This window comes from Plectropomus leopardus, chromosome 18, assembly GCF_026936395.1.
Source record: "Plectropomus leopardus strain MGB_pleo_1.0 chromosome 18, ASM2693639v1, whole genome shotgun sequence".
Taxonomy (NCBI): domain Eukaryota; kingdom Metazoa; phylum Chordata; class Actinopteri; order Perciformes; family Serranidae; genus Plectropomus; species Plectropomus leopardus.
Genome location: NC_142193.1, coordinates 26,254,542 through 26,272,389, shown reverse-complemented (window position 1 = coordinate 26,272,389; position 17,848 = coordinate 26,254,542). Strand labels below are relative to the sequence as shown.

The 17,848-nt window shown below is 39.5% G+C and overlaps 1 protein-coding gene across 1 annotated transcript in view; it reads right to left on the bottom strand.

Annotated features, from left to right (window-relative positions):
- The window catches only part of llgl1 (LLGL scribble cell polarity complex component 1), a 49,427-nt gene extending 33,213 nt beyond the window's left edge, over positions 1-16,214 (bottom strand). Inside the window, exons 1-2 of the mRNA XM_042504988.2 lie at positions 15,897-16,214; positions 12,610-12,707 (exon numbers count right to left, since the gene is read on the bottom strand). Coding sequence (XP_042360922.1) covers positions 12,610-12,707; positions 15,897-15,977 — 179 coding nt within the window. The 5' untranslated portion in view covers positions 15,978-16,214. The remainder of the gene's footprint in view (positions 1-12,609; positions 12,708-15,896) is intronic.
- Positions 16,215-17,848: the final 1,634 nt, after the last annotated feature.

The window sequence follows — 17,848 nt, the reverse complement described above, 5'->3', positions numbered from 1 at the left end:
AGAAATTTTCCCAAATGTCAATTATAGAATAAATCATGACCTTTGTAGTCCAATGAAAAAGTTAAATGTTTAGAAAAAAGAGACTTTCTGGAGAGGAACAGAGAAAACATAATATTCTAAAAGTATCTATTTGTTTTAACAACAGGAAATAGCAATTATATTGGGATATTACAATGCAATGTCAGAAAAAAACGAAATCATGATAAAATCCTGGTTCCCACTTTCAAGTGTGTTTTAAGACTTTTGAAAGATTTATTTAAGACATTTTAATACAAATTAAGGCCTTACTTTTCATGGGAATCCTGCAAATAGTTTTAAAATCCAACTGCCAATATATATGTTACACTATGACTATGCATGCTGTAACATCTCCAGATTATTCCCATAAAATTGTAGCTATGTCATACAAATCAATTAAAACAGTCTTGTTTACTCACTGCGACCATGGAGACAAGGAACCTAGCCATAAAGCTTTCCTTACACAGAAATTGGCCTGTTTTCTTTTTTTTTAACTACATTACTGCATAATTCATTCATGTTCAGACAGGTTTAATATTTGCTTATTTGTGATGCTATGTATATATGCAATTCAAATATTTTAATTCAAAGACACTACTTGTATGATACTTTAGAAATTCATACAACTGAACAGAGGCAATCATTTCTTTTCATAATCTCTTCTTTTTTACATACTTATCTAGACCTGGAATATTACTAAAAGTCAAATTACATACTGCGTAGGAACCCTGACATGAGTACAAACACACACACACATTAAATTAACTGTTGATGAGACATTCAGTCTGCATCAAAGCAGTAGATCGACTGACCAACATTAACATCCATTAAGCCATGTCGCTAGCGTGACTAAAAACTCAGCAACACTCCTCTTTATTTTAAATCTTCCCTCGACTTGTTCTGATTACACTTCAGATAAACATCAAGGACTGACTGCCATTTCAAAACATGTCACATAACCAGATATGCTTAAATGTAATATATGTGGATAAAAAGACAGAAATCTGAGATGAAAGGAACTGCTGCAAATTCTCGGGATGCTTCGCCAAGAACATCAGAGGCTACTTCCAAAGTTCAAACACACATACACACACACACACACACACACACACACACACACACACACACACACACACACACACACACACACACACACACACACACACACGGCTGTAACACCACAGGATAAAGGCAGGTCGATCCTCTGTAAAGGAATGGAAACACTGACTCAAAGAAAAGTAATTCAAAGATGTCCTAAATTCAATTTGGAAACCAAATTGAAATGATTAATAAAATGAACCACAAAAACTCATAAAAGCGGTGAGACAAGCACCAAGGACACACTCAGAGCGGTGCGTAAATGGACTCAGATGATGCACTTTTGAAATAAATGTTCAAGGAGTCCCTTAAAAAGGTTTGTGAAAAAAAATAATTCAAAGTGGGAGACTTAAATCTCTGAGCAACCTGTTGAATGGCACAGTGCTTAAACAGTGCTGATCTGTGCGAGGAAACCACGTAATGAAACATGCAAAGATTTGCTGCATTGCTCAGCAGAGGACCCTGAAACGCACACAATGGAGGCCTACAGTAACTCATAATCACTGAATCACTGTCTCTTTTCTCAAACACACACACACACTCACACACAAGTGCGATTGCCCGGTGATGCAGAGAGCGAGCGTTAGCAAGGATAAAGCGATTTCACGGTCTGAATACAGACAAACAGAGGGCATTGTCCTCCATGTCGGACACACAGACAACAGCCAGCACACCCTCCAACACACACACACACACACACACACACACACACACACACACACACACAAACGTGACAGAAGATTGGGACGGACAGGAAGGAAGGACGGATCACTGGAGCCAAGGATGAATGTGCAAGTTGACCACACACAGAAAGAGTTAGACGATCCACACCAGGGAGAAAAGTCAGAAAGAAAACTTTTACGACACGTCAGATGACATGAGTTAAAACTGGTTTCAGCTCTAAACTTCTGAGGCATCATCTGCGAGCATTTTCTCCAACTCCCTCTCTTCCCTGAGCACATAGCAACACACTCACACAATCAAAAACTGCACAGACGTCTGGCAAAAGGCAGTCGACAACAAGACAAGCCAAACAACTCCACCCACCCACTAGAGAAACAATCCCGTCTCATTTGCATCCTCTCCTCTCCACCCCCCCCACACACACTCCCCTTTCTGTCCCACTCGCTCAGTGAACCCTCCCCCAACAACAAGACAAGTTATAGATATACTTATAAAGTTCATCTTAAACACCACAAACTGTCATGGTCCTCAGAGGCTGAATCAGAGTGGTTTTCATAACTGGAACAATTAAAGAACGTGTGTTCAACTGAAACATCTGAAAACCCATTTTTCACTAATCTTCTCCTCAGTGCACCATCTACCATAATGAGTCATGTGAAAAGGAAAAAAATTACAAAAGGAAGAAGATTTGATAGCAATGAAAGAATTTCTCCCACAAAATGAGTCCAAGCCCCGATCTGAGAGGTTGAGGATCATATTCTAGCAGGATTCGGGTCCCATGAAGCCCCACGCCTTGTTGGACCATTAAAGATTGTTGAGCAACTTTTATGGGCCAGCTGATGAACTGCGAGTTTCACATCTAGGTCAAACTGCTTATTGAAGCATTTCGCTAACAAATATGTTTGTTCCAAAGTTACTGTCCGTCCATAGAAATGCGTTATTGCATGGATTCAGATTGCCATTAAATTTTGTAACATTTTCCTGATCCTTGGTCTCCTCTTGTCCCAAAGAAAGTCTTTGATTATCAACATCATGGAGACATAATTGAGTTGTGGGACAAGAGTATAACATAAATAAACACCAGAGAAGACATGCTACAATGCAAGCAAAGAAGGAGGAAGAGCAATGGGTCTTCTTTTTTAAAGATACTTTTGAGAAGTTCTCTTTTGCGCCATTTGATTAAACACAGGATGATTTAAGGCTTTTAAACAAAGTTTTGTGTTGGAGTTTGTGTTATTCTAAAGATTTATTTTAATTTTAAATGTATATCAATTTCAAATATCGGTTGTCAGTCTCCATGAATAAGCATAATCACCCATCCCCACTACTTCAGCCCTCTTTAGGAGCTGATTGTTTTTACATAACTTTGATCTGTCAGTTCGGGTGAATGTTTTCTTTTTTGTTCCTCAGCTCTGCAATTCAACTGCCTCTCCACACTGTCAGACATGGGGAGACCACACACCCTTCATCCCCACAGACAGAGCCCCCTCAAAACTTATTGCCAACTAGATGGACGTGTGTGTGTGTGTGTCCATTCATCTGTAAGTGTGTATGGGTGTGGGGGTGAGGAGACCGGCACAAACCAGAGACAGGAGAGAGGAGGGTGGAGAGGGGGCTTTTAAAGGTCCCGCCATCCTTCAGGAATATTAATGAGGAACAAGATCCAGTCGGGGGACAGAAAAACAGAGAAAGAGTGATGGGGGAAGGACAGATGAGATAGCAGGAGTGAGAAAAAGATGGAGAGGACCAAAAATAGTGAGACAGAAAGTTAAGACAGAGTAAGCAGAGAGTAGGCAGTGTGTGGGTGAGAAGAGAACGAGGGAGGAGGAGGTGTAGGATGGGAGGAATGATAAAGGCTGAATCAGAGTCTGTATCTTCTGCATGCTACCAAATAATTATTACTTAAAGATGCATTTAACACAAACAACCAATAAGAATGTAGGTTACATAACATGTGAGATGTTTTGTAGTATTTTTGTCTATAAATTAGCCTCCAATGCAACCCAGTCTGTGCAGCGAAGCATGAAAACAAATTAACATGACTTGGTACAAATAAAAAGCTGCAAATTGTTGGGGAAAAGAGCAGGAAACACTGTGGCTGCCAGCAGCACAACTGAAAGGGAATTGTGCGGCACAAACGAGCACATGGGGAATTTTCTGTTTTCACCATAAACTACAAGAATCTGTTGACTTTGAGGAAGTATAACCAATTTAAAACTGAGCTAAAGCAGCTGTCAGCGTCAGATCCTCAAGCCACTATGAGAAGGACCGGAGGAAATGAAACTGATCTCTAATTCTGTTCATTCATCATTTACTGTTACTGTATGCGTGTCCCTGCTCTGACATTGCAAAAGTGGCTGACTCAGAGTGTAAAAGTACAGATTTCCCAAGAATTTCGGATGTGCTGAACACTGTGACATCAGCCAACAGTGCAGGGCCAATATGACTCCAAAACTGGTCATCTAGACTTAAAATGTTAAGAAATATCTACAAAAAGAAAACAAATCTTTTGAACTTCCAGACTTGGAATGGGATGAAAAAAACAATTTTATGATGGACAGTGATAAAATAATAATAATAATAATAATAATAATAATAATAATAATAATAATAAAACCTCACAATAACGTTGTGGCAGTTATTAGAGTTTACCAAAACTATATAAAAATTTAAAATTAGGAGTGAAAGAAAAAACATTTTATTTAACTGAAATAAAAAATAAAAAACTAGACTTTAGGAAGACAAAAAATGTTTAAAGAGTTTAAAGGGCCCTGACACACCAGCTGACGGCTTTTTTTTTGGCTGATTCAGCATGCTGAGTTGACATTTGAGACTGCAGAGCGTTTCGGTCAATGAAATCATCTAAACAAAGAGCTGTTTCGTGAGACAAGACTGCTTTCTCACTGAGCTCTTTAGCAGAAATGTTTTCTAGCGGTTTGTTTTTGTTAACTGGCGCACAGTAAATATCCTTTGTTCTTCTAACATTAGAAGATTAACTTTGTTAATGTGCTAACTGGCTAATGCTCTTCCGGCTTCCCTTTTTGAATGATGTGAACAGACGACTGTAGTCTGCTGGTATGGAGGCGAATCTGCTCTCAAGCAGATGCAGAACAAATATGCTAGTTGGCAGTTGGCCGTAGTCTTTGCAGTGTCTGTGCAACTTTTTGGCTGAGGCACGGGCAACATGAGGCGATACAACAGTGGTCTTTCGTCGCTGTTTGTTCTTTGATGTCAGTTTGGTCTATCTGGGCCTTTATGCATATTTTGATAATTATCTGGATGATAATGGAAATCGCAGTTATTTTGGCCAGAATAACAGTGACATGAAAGTCAGACAAACTCATCCAAGCATTTTCAACTTGTCAGGAGATAAAATCCAACGAATCGGTATGACAACAGGGTGACATTCAGCTTGTGTGACCAACAGGATGTCAGACAGACAGAGCGAGGGCTGACAGCTGGAGCACAGTCACAAACACACTGATCAAAGCTGTGCTCTGTGTGTGCGTGTATGTGTGCGTATGTGTCAATATTAGCTCGTCCTCTGCTTGTTGGATTGCCAATACCGAGGCTTCATGGTCACAAAGTTTGAGTGTGACTCAGCATGTGCTGGATACTTCAGATAAAGTCATAAAGCTCACATAATGTTCTGTGAGTGTGTGTAATTACTAGATACAGTGCTACTGACTGTAATTGTATTTTTTTAGGTTTTTACCCAAAACTGATGCATTTCTACCAACAAACTCTGGTGTCTGACGTGCTGAGCTGCAGACTTTTAATGCCCTCAAATCTGCAAGCACTTCTCATCCCCAGCAACTGCGCTGGTCGTCTTGGAAACCAATTCAAAAGCTTCCTTTATTAAGACTAGACTCAGCAACAAAGCTCTTACTCACCCAATCCACACACACACATACACACACACAGAGGGTTAACCCAGGGCAGCGCAACATGCATTCTTCGACAGGAGACAGACTCCTCAAGATCGCCCCTCCACCCCCACACATGATCTCTCCCGACATACACACATACACAAAAAACTCCACACCACATTGTCCCCCTTCCCTCTGCTGAGCCCCAGTCTGTGGTCGAAGCAGAAACTCTCAGGGCGTAATATGACTCTGCCTTTATAAACACGCAGGGAGTGAGAGACGTAGAGAAAAAGGAAAGAACAAGTGAGAAACTTCAGCGAGAGGCAGAAAGAGAGCGCATGTGAACGAGAGGAGAGGAGGAGGAGGAATCATGCCGAGACAGAGAACAGAAGTTCAAACTCATTTTGCAGTTTTCAACTTTTTCTTTGTAACTGAGTAAATAAATTCTGCATGTACTCGATCAAACTTTTCCTTCATTTTTTTGTCTCTTACTACCACTCAACACACACAGTACACTGCTCTGGCGTCAGTAAGAATCAAACCACACATCTGGCACTGACGCTGGTAGTCAGTGTGTGTGTGTGTGTGTGTGTGTGTGTGTGTAGTACAGTACTAGCAGGTATGCTGGCAAGCACGTCCAGGTCAAACCCAAGTCAGTGAGTCTTTGAGATTATCAGGGAATGTGAACACACACACACACGCACACAGTTTTCACTGCAGCACTGACATCTGAGCTGAAAAGATAAATGGATTCAACGATTAGTAATCAACAGAAAACTAATCAATCAATCTTTTCAGTCTTTTTTTAGTCATTTTCCAGCAAAAACACCAAAAAAACTCCTTAGGTGCATCACTTCAATTGTAAAGATTTGCTGCTTGTTTAAGTCTTAATTCAACATCTCTGGATTTTGGACTGCTGGCTGGACGAGCTAAACAATCTGAAAGCATAATTTTGTGATCCGAGAAATCATATTGGGCATTTTGTTTTTTTTCATTTCTTGTTTTAAACATTTTATAGACCAAAAACATAACTGCCAGATTAATCCGTAAAGTAAATAATTATCAGTTGAAAAATCTGTAAAGAAAAGACTGTATATATTGGTGTCAGATGATTAGAAACATTTGTTTACAACTTAGAAAATTCACATGAACGTCAGAATAACATAATTCTCAAACTTAGGGCTGTTGCAATAGATGCAATATTACAAAACTGTGTAACTGACAGACACGGGGGATTGGCAGCAACTGCCACAACCCGTTCATATTCTTTTTTTTGTATATTACACTACACTACAAATGCCAACAGTGTGACAAGGCGCTGAGCTTCTATTCTGCACACGTTTGCCGTTTTTTCGAAGTCACAGTGAGTTAAATGTGCTTAACTTTGGGTAAATACAGCTTTGGTCACTTCCACTTTTTAACCAAGCAGTCCAATCAAAATGAAAAAAAAACTGACACCAATTACTTAGGCTTAGGGAGAATTTTTTCCCAAAATATTTACTTAAATATAAAACATGACTTTTGGGTGACAGCAATGCAAGTGGTGTTCTGTGAATTTTCCTTATTTTTTTGAAAGTTATCCATTATTTTGAGATTTAACAATGCAAAAGGATTTAAGAAGAATTTAAGAATTTAAGACTTTTTACGACCAATCAAGGCCTTATTTTTAGATTGATTAATTCAATGCCTTTAAAACTTTTTAAGGATCTGCGGGGACCCTGGCTGTAACATAGCAACCAGACACAACTAAAGCACTTCAGCTGAAAAAACGCTGCACCCCTTATTGCACCTCACTGCCCTTTCTTGTTCTGCATTTGTTTGCTGTACAGCTGTGTCATCGTTGGCATTAAAAAAGCAACAATATACTGAATAATAGCCCCACGACAAAGCTGTTTACAAAGCACTAAAATTAGGATTAATGAAGTCATTTGCAAAAAGAGAAAAACAAAAACCTGCAGTAATATTGGGCTGCTGGGCCACCCTTAACCACCACAGGGGGAATTCCTTCACTGCGACAGCTCTTCTCAAACTGTTTGATCTGACTGACTTTAGAGGCCCAAAGAGGTGAAAATTATCCACCATTTTTTAAAAGCCTGCACCGCTGATCTGATGCAATCAACATGTGAAACAAGATACTCTTGTTCTTTTTCTTTTGTTAATGTTCCAGATATTCTCTGTGGGTATACAAACAGACTTTCCAGAAATTCCAACAGCAGCTGGGACCTTGTTATAACGCAGGATGACTCGTCTGAGCTTTGCAGTATCACTCATTTTGTCAGAGTAGGTATAGCCATGCAGTACAGTTATTTTTCCTCCCCTTCCATCTCTTTTACACTCCCTTGTCTCCACTGCCTCTGTTTATCTCCATCTCTCCCCTCCTCCATCCATCCATCTCCCTCAGGGGTGCAAGTGCCTGGTACCACCAGTCTCTCTCTCTCGCTCTCTCTCTTTCCTAAAGCTGTGTCTCAAAGAGTCGATTCTCCAGTCTAATGCATCAGCACATAACGCACAACCACAGCGAGACTCCCTTCGCACTGAGAAATGTGTACATACTGATTAAAAAGCCATACACAGTAACTATCAACATACATTCACAGTCAAACGCCGGCATGTTTGTGTTCAGACATCCTGTTACAAGCTCTCCACTGCAGCTCTGAAAACATGCAAGACGAAAATGAAACATGTGATGCAAAAATGCAAAACCAACACTGTTAACATATGCTTTAAAAAGAGGATACTCGGCTTGATTTGACTGGGGGCCACTTTCAGAAAATGACAGGAGGACAGGGGCCAGTCGCCCGGTACATGTTTCAATGATTTTAGAGGATTTCTAGGAATGTAAGACATTTCTAGGATTTTAGGATGTTTGTAGGATTTTAGAAATTTCTAGGATTTTAGGACATAACTGGGATTTTAGGACATTTCTAGGATCTTAGAAAGTTTCTAAGATTTTAAAAAGTTTCTAGGATTTTAGGACATTAGGGGCTTATCTCAGACCTATGTCTGGGGCACAGGGGATTCTCTATTAGCGTTTTTTTGATAAACAAGCTCTATTTCTATGCTGTTTTATGCTCACCTTATGTACACTGAAAGTGCAAATACAATTCCCAGTGTTAATCACTTTATTTTTACTGCGAATTAGAAAATGGTTGGGGAGCCACCCATCACACCGCTGGGGGTCAGATTTTGCCCGCAGGCCCTACGTTTAGTATCACTGCTTTAAAATATCAACTTAACTTTCTAAAGGATGCTGTTTTTCAAGAGAAGAGGGAAGAGAGAAAAACCCAACTCTGAGCAAACAACAAGAAGCAGCAGACTGATGTTCCCTGCTATTAACTTAACAACCATCATAGTAATCATGACAGAGTTGGCAGCCACGGAGCGATAAGCGAGAGATCAACAACATGTCACAGAGTCGTGTCATGTGGACAGTGCATGAGCATCCGAGCTGCTGGAATTTCTGACACAACTCTGACATGCTAAGCCAAATTATGGTTCTGCTGCAATGCATTTCATGAGCCAAACCGACACTCATTTCCAGTCCAGCTTTACTCAATCTTCCATCTTCTTCTGTGTTGCTCAAACAGATGCAGTCTTGCATCGCCACTACTGGGGTTGGGGGTTAGATTCCCACTGACCACAAGCTCAGAAATGCATTTTTGGTATTCTGGGCCTCCAAAAGGATGAAAGCATCTGCCAAATAGCATATGTAATGATGCTGTTGTTGTTTTGTTACTCGGTCTTGGTCTAATTTGCATAGCTTTGGCCAGCGGTCCTATCGCCTAGGATAATATTATACTCACATTTCAGTCACTCAAGTGAACTGCAGTGATATGGAGGCAGTACAGTACAGGGCAGGAACATAAGCCGCCAGGTGGTAAACAAACCCCATGTTGACCATATTATCTGAGCTACTTTGGCAGGAATTTCTCTCAAAGTGAGTGCACCTGAAATGTCAATTGCAAGGAAACTGCGTTCACACTACTTCAGTCAGTACCATGAGTCATACTGCAAAATGTAATCACTATTTGGAAAAGACAGTATGGGTTACTGAGTCCTAAAATTCAAAAATTACTTTGTATTTTTGCACTTTCAGTTTCTGGCAATTACAATTGGTAAATGGATGGATTATACAGAGCTTTCTGGTCATTCAAAGAGCTTCTGCACTACATGTCGCATTCACCCATTCGCACATGGGTGGTCTATGCTACCATACAAGGTGCCACCTGCTACTCAGTTATTAAACAATCAAACACCCTCACACACACTGCTGATTTGTGAAGTTTATCTTGCAGAACAAAACCAGTATGTGTCTTAAACTTCTTCGTTGCCACAAAGCTTTCCTTCAGTAATAATGCGAAATCCAATATAAAAATCCCACCTGCTTTTTCTTGAGAGAATCAGGGCAAAGCTAACCTCGGTCTGACCTATTAAAACAACATTGTCCCGGCAGCACTTTTTAAAAGGGCTTGTTTGCAACCCGCCTGTCACTTATGCTGCTTCCTGTACAACCCTCCACTGTAGAAATGACCCCACATCCCAAAATATCAGACATAAATAACAGCCAAATCTATTCAAATAAAACCACGACTGTGAACAATAAATAGACTTTCCTCTAAAATTGTCCATTTAGAACAGAATTAAGTCATCTTCAGTTAGAGGTACAATGTGTAAGATATGGCCACAATCTTGTTTCAAACATTCAAAAGAAGTGAAGTAATAACTGTTTCAGCATTATGTCAAACACATTAATGTTTTGTACTGCAAAGATATCTACTGAAATGAGCATGCTAACCAGCTTGCCCCAGTCCATTCTATCTAGTTTATACCACTTGTATCTCAAGAGTAGATAGTGAGTCATTGAGTGGGTTTCCATTACAGGTTTGTGCAAAATCTGAGCAGATTTTACACTCACAATTTCAATTTGTGCAATTTGAGGGTTAATGGAAACCCACCCTCTGGATAAGCAGAGCTACGATCCCTGGCAACACAAAAGCTACATCCAACACCTTTTTAGTAATAATTATAATGCTGAAGCTCTTAGCAAGCAATCATCAGCAAGATCCAAACCACCCACTCGCAGCAGGATGCCATGTTCAGCGGCAAAGAAAAGAAGTGATATAAAAAGAAGCAAAACAAGAGCAAACACTGGTCTGGCTCTCCACCACCGGCGACACCACTTGCAAGTAATAAGATGAGGTTTAATGTTGACCTCACAACGTTTCTTTTAGACTGTTAGGTAACATCTAACATTGGCATTTGGCAAAACGAATCTCTAGTGAAACTAACAACAAAGGCAAACCACACTGAAAAACATTACAAATGGCATCCATATATAGCTCTGATGTACCCATTTTCTTTCTACTACAGTCTTGCTAAAACGGGGCTAAGACGAACATAAACTACAGGACAGTGACTGGTAGCTTCAGCAGTTTTTGATCGAATTTTGTGTATTCCTACCTTTCTGTTAGTTAGCAGCTGGCTTTTTTAATAACTGATGACTGTAAATTTAGATTGTATGGACCCCAGCAGTAGACAGGTGAAAAGCTTCCCCATTTCTGTGGAGCATGAAGCCAGGCATTACATCTTTAAGTGGTGCAGACAGTGCAACTTTCCTCAGAGACAGACAGCACACACAGCAGTGCACTGCTCTCCTAAACTGGTGTTACATAAACAGCTCTGCTGCAGATACATCTGATCAGTATTTCCTCGTCATTCATAAAGCACTATGAGAGCACGAAAGCCAGGAGCAGCCTAAGAAATAGCAAAACAGATCATAACTTATAACTCAAATAGCTTCAAAAATCTAGAAATAGTGTGGACCCTCGTTGTAGAAATGGGGTTGCTCAAATGACAGCAGTTTTTTTAAAAAAACTGTAATTCTCATCCAAAATCTTACACTAAACAACACGACATTTAAAAAGCATGACAGATGAAACGCTGACTTTTGTTGCCCTCAAACCTACAGCGGAAGACAGCACAGCAGCTGCGCTGCAGAACTGATGTACAGATAAACAGAGCGGCACTTTAAAGACGCCAAACTGGAGAAAAACACTTTCTGTAGCCTACCAGCCACCGCGTAGTTTTTGTACTCCAGATTGTAGTCTGTGGGATATTGAGACACACGCTCAACTCTTGACTCAGGACTGGATGATATGACCTAAAATTAACACATCTTCACAAATTCACAATACATTTTTACAATTGCCTATTTTTTTAAAATGCGTTTATGTGTTTACTTACTTTTTAAATGATGAGATACTGGTCACAGGGTTCCTCCATTTCAAATTTCCAAAACGTTTCTAGACTTCTTAGTTGGTTTTTCCAAGACCATTTTTGTATGAATTGATGTTTATTATGTAAATAAATGGTTTTAACCCCTTGAAGCCTAAGCAAATTGACTTGATTTCCTTCAAAACCAAAGGGCAATGACCAACTTAGCAAGACATGACCCAAAAACTTGCCATAAAAAAGTAAAACATACAATTACCTAAAAATTAGGGGGAAAAAAGTTAAAAACCTCGATGACCTGACCTAAACAGTGCTTTAAAATAATAATAATGTATATAATGTTATATATATTTATGCTAATTATAAATATAGTTTTGAAGACATTCTTTTAAAATAATTTTCCAAATCCAGTAATTTCTTGCAATTTGCAAGAAAGTTCTTGCAAAGTACAGCAGTTCTTTTTTTTCCACACTTATCTAGACCTGAAAATACTAAAATAAAATTAAATACTCTGTGCACTGGACTGCAAGCTCATTGACTGATGGACTACAGTATTCTTAGTTTTAATGCATGAGATTTAGAAAATTAATGATTAAAAAGTTCCATATTAGTAAACTTGTATCAAGATTCTTAAATTTGGCAATTTCAGTTCATCACTCAGCCTAACAGCCTCTGTTAAATGTATGACCTCAATTATATTTAAGGATACACTTTGATGGCTCCTGACTTTGTCCCGATGGCCATAAGTTGCAGCTTGGGGTCGAAGGCCAAAGCACTGGGCTGGTGAGGGAACCCATGCTCCACAGTCTGGAAAAGAAACGGAGCAAAACAAGACATTAAAGATGACACAAGAAAAGAAACAATTAAAGCAGACAAATATTTTTCTGCTGCCTTTTACACACCCTGCTCTGTCTGCGAGTGTGAGTGTATGCTTTTGCCCATCAGACTGTGAAGTCAGTGAGGCGTCTAAAAGGGAGGACTCCCTTAATAAAGTTAGAGGAAAGTTCTTAAAAAAGCACTGAGGGCAGCAGCGTTGCTTTATTACGACGCTCTGCAGACTTTGTTAAATGGGATTAACATAAATTCACAGTTTTTCCTTCTGCACGTCAGGAGGAGGCGAGACAGCTGGGAAAGCATTTACATCTACAGAGAAACAAAGAACAGAAACTTTGTAGAGAGATACCTTAAACTTTATAATAGGTTCGCGTCAGGACCCCAGAGTGGGGTCTGTGTCCAAGCAATTTGGTTTTTAGTTTGGAAATCAGATATGGGGTAAAACATTAACTCTTTGTTTCTTTAAAGTGCCGCTCTGATTACACAAACACACGCAAACAGAGTGACATCAAAGTAACGCTCCTGTTGAGAGACCACCTCTGTGATAGTTGAGGCAGCTGCTGCCAAACCTTAAAAAGTGTGTGTGTGTTGTCACAACGCAACAAACTGTTTATGGACTTTAGTCGCGATGCACCATTCAGCTCATCTGAATGTACTAAAAAACAAGTGTCTCACAACCATAGAAATGAAATGAGTCATACTCAGAGCCGTCATACTAATTTCAAAGACATCTAACTTTGTGGCACTGACAATCTCTTAAGATGCTTTCATGTAGAGCTGCAACAATGATCAATAATCAAGCAATAATCAGTTGTATGTGATTACAGAAAAAGATAACATTACAAATCAATTAATTGATATTGAGTATGTTGAAATCGTGCAAAATAATGGTGCTAATCACTTAAATAAATCACGCAGTACTATATTTTTTCCAGTTTTATGGTATATTATTAAATAATTCTGTTGAGTGGGGTTTATTTTGACATGTGCAGAATAAATTGAGGCTTTCAACATCCCAAAGTTTAGACAGCCCCTCTCTGGCACACTCTGCCCTTCTTTTTGAGTGACACACACACTGCGCAGACAGACAGCGGCCTCACCTGACCCGAGCTCAAGGCCACCGCAGGGCCCAACGGGGTTATCTTTGCACAGTAGTCTATATTTAAAGTGTAGACCCTGTTGGTAATGTGCAGGTCATCCACAAAGATTATGTGCAATTGATATGCACAATTATCAATTTGGACTTTAACCTACTTTGAGGCTTCGACCAGTTTAGCAACAGTGGTCAAGGTGACAACAGGCGGCTCACTGAGAGAGAAGCTGCTAAACAGATCTTGGCACTGCACAGTGAGGAAGAGGATGATGATGTTGGAGGGATTGTTGAGATTTGTTTTTTAAGTGGGGTTGTATGGGGAATTTATTCATAGTCGGTATTTTACAAACAGTAGGTGTTCTGCAATTTGGAGAAATGAAGTCGTTATATCGCTCTCCTCAAAGCCAGACTCCATTGAGAAAAACAGTGATTTAACACATCTGAACACAGAAGCTGCTGGTCTACTGCTGCCTCCAAAAGTTTTGTGTTTTTTTGTGACTTAGGTGTTTAAAGTGGTTAGTTCAGATTAACTAAAAGTCACATAATAACAAAAAATAAATAAGTGATACAAACAGCGGTACAGACCAGCAGCTTCCATATTCAGCAAGTTAAAACTACTGTTTTTGTCAATGGAGTTTGGTGGCTTGGACGAGAGCATATATGGGGAACTGAAACTGTCAGAGCAGGCTGTCTGACCAGATAAAGCAGTGAAAACACTAAATATAGCACACATCTAAACCGATACTGGGGTTTTTAGGTGGGACTTTTTTTAAGATGGCCCCATCCACAGCAGCAGATTGCTTAGCTTCCATGTCAGACCCCGGCCTGCTTCTGTAAATGGGCGGTTTTTCGACACACATCTACTGTACATTAGCCATGCATGAATACCTTATACAACCCCACTTCAAAATATACAAACTATCCCTTTAACTCATGCTTCAGGAAGCTGAGGTTTACTGTACATAAGTGATACTGAGCTTGCTTTGCTTGGTGGCCACTGTGGTGAAATGACAGGAGGCCAGGGGCCAGTCTCAGCAGCTTCATGCATGTTCCTAGGATTTTAGGAAAATTTTAGGATTTTAAAACATTTTTAGGCTTTTGGGACATCTAGGATTTTAAGATATTTCTAGGATTAAGGATGTTTCTAGGAATTATTTCTCTGATTTAAAGACCATTCTCTGATTTTAGACATTTCTCGAATTTTATGACAATCCTAAGGTTTCTTAGATATTAGGATGTTTCTAGGATTTTAGGACATTAGGGGCTTAACTAGGACCTCTATTGGGGATCTGGGATCCTCTACTTGATACACATGCTCTGTTTTGATGCTGTTTTGTGCACTCTGCCACCTTTTGCATACTAAAAGTTCAAAAACAATTCCCAGTGTGAATTGCCACTGGCCATAGGTTGAGTATCACTGCTGCACACAAAGTGGTTGACATCCATATGGGTGTGATACCAGAGTAGCATGAAATCTGACAGTCATGGTTTCACCCACAGACCCTCAAACACTGAAACAAGAAGATGGAAAACACCCCTGCATGCTTTTACACACAGTGTTGTTGCAGCTTCTCTGAAAACCCCCAAAAAGGAGGCACAAACTGTCACCACGCTGACAGCCATCTTGATCAATATCTGAATGAAATATGGGTCATATGGAGCATCAAACTGCTGCACCACAACTCTAATCTTATTAACGAGCAGCCTGATAATCCCTATCACTGACACAATCAGCTGTTGGTGGTTAATTACGGTAATGTTAGGTCTGAAAAGATAAGTTTCCTCAAGTCTTGGGTGCTTTGAACGCGGGCCTCGTTTGGGTGAAAGCCAATTAACACGCCGTGAAAACAACTGAACCCCACACAAACACACATCAACAAAGCGTCCAGTCTGCACTCAAAAACAGCAGTTTGCAGCTAATGCTTTGCTTTAGCTGCAAGCAGAAACACAGAGAGGGGGAATGCTGCAGAGTGCCCGGTCCCGTTTTGAGATAGATAGTTTTGGGGAGCAGCAGAAGAGGAGAGAAGAGAAACCCTTCTCCCTCCCTTTCCTCCGTCCCGTTACTTTACCTTGTTGAAGGCGAAAAGCTCCTGTTTTATCTTCTCCCTCTGCGGGTCGGTGCCCTGCCGACGAAACCTAAACTTCATCATCTTGAAGCCGGGCGGGGGGCAGGCGGGGGGACGGAGAGGAAAACACGGAGATAACAACCCGGAGAGGCGGTTGCGGCGCAGTCGGACGATGCTAAGCTAGCTAACCGACTAGCCCATGCAGGCTGAAAGCGGGGCTGCTGCTGCTGCTGCTGCTGCTGCGGGCTGCGGCTCTCCTCCCTCCTCTCCCCCCTGGTGCTGTTTAGGTCGCGGTGGGTTTGACCACAGCCCCCTCCTCTTCCCGGTTCACACGGACCCCGTTATTGTGAACCAATGAGGGCGAAGAAATCTGCGAGCAATTACGCAGAAACGCCCACACAGCCGAGCGCTCCGGAGGGGGATGCTCGGTTTGTAGCACGGAACACACCGCATGAACATCGCACTTACATCACTCAATACAGGGCGTTAAACGGTGAGTCCCTTTCATAAAATTAAACTACCACACAGTAAATAGCTAAGTAATATTTAAAAGCAAAGCAAGTGAACTTGTTCACCTTCTGTAGATGTAAACAGTGGTGGAGGAAGTATTCAGTTCCTTTACTTAAAGCAAAAGTACTATAACTATGACAATACTTTGAGTAAAAGTCCTGCAAATGTTACTTAAGTAAAAATAAGTATAATCAGGAAAATCTACTTTAAGTTTGGGGAAAAAACTATTAAAATAAATTTGAAAAACACAAAAACTATTTAAGAAAAAAACGTTCAAACAAGAAAAAAAATTAAATGACATGTTTACCAAAATAGTTCAAAATGTCCAATTCAGAAAGACCTAAAAAAAAATAAATAAATAAAAAAAAACAAATCTACAAAAATCTTAAAAGAAAAAAAAACATACTAAAAAACTCAAAACTGTTCCAAAACAGACAGAAGAAAAGGGGGTGAGGGTGAACAAAGGTATATTCAAACAGACAGTTTGAGAGAAAAATGTTGTTTTTAACATTAAAGCATGTAAACAAGTTCTAGTGGAAACCTAAAATACAAGTATGAAATTGAAAATGAGCATCATATGGGACCTTAAATATTTTACTGTAGTAAAACCTTGTGGGATGATGTTAATGAGATTGTTTTCAATGTTTGTTAGTAAAATTCTTGCATCATCAAATACATCAAATTATTTTAGTCATTTTATTATTGTATTTTATTGCACTATGGACCCTCGTGAGCAATGTCCTCAATAAAGTCTGAATTTGAATTGAATTAAATTAACTGACATGAAGTTTTCCTAAATGCTATTAATATTACATTTTAATTGTTTTTACATTAATTAATACATTTTAAATTAGGCAGAATTTGGGAAACAAAATGTGTGTTAGCTTTCAAAATTTTTTTCTTAAAAAATACCAAGAACTTACTAAAATCATACTTCATGATTTTATGTAACAAATCAATTGAACTGAATTAATTTACCTTTTGTATTTGAAAACCTGTTGCATTTACTGCTGTTATTATAAGTATTTCTGTGTTTTTTTCCTATACAGAAGAGGATTTGGGCCAAATGTAAAATTTGTTTGAGTTCTGAGTTTTAAGTCAGAATTGTGACTTTTTCGCAGTATTTTGACTCTAAACTTAGAACTTGTATTTTGCAGGTCTCCCTAATCCTCTTCACTTTCTAATATTTCATTTTCTACGATCTACTCTATTTCCTATGCTTTCTACGTAGCTTTATCGTGTTTGCACCGTATCTCCTAATTCTCATTCTTTTGTTTTGCACTGGGACCAGAGAAACACAATTTCATGTTCTCAGATTCTTTTGAAATTATACATTTTGTAAATTTTTATGCTCTTGATGTTATTGAAGTTATCTTTAAATAAACCAGATTCGCACACCAGAATAATTTATGCTACAAACTTTAATGTACAACATTATTAATGTG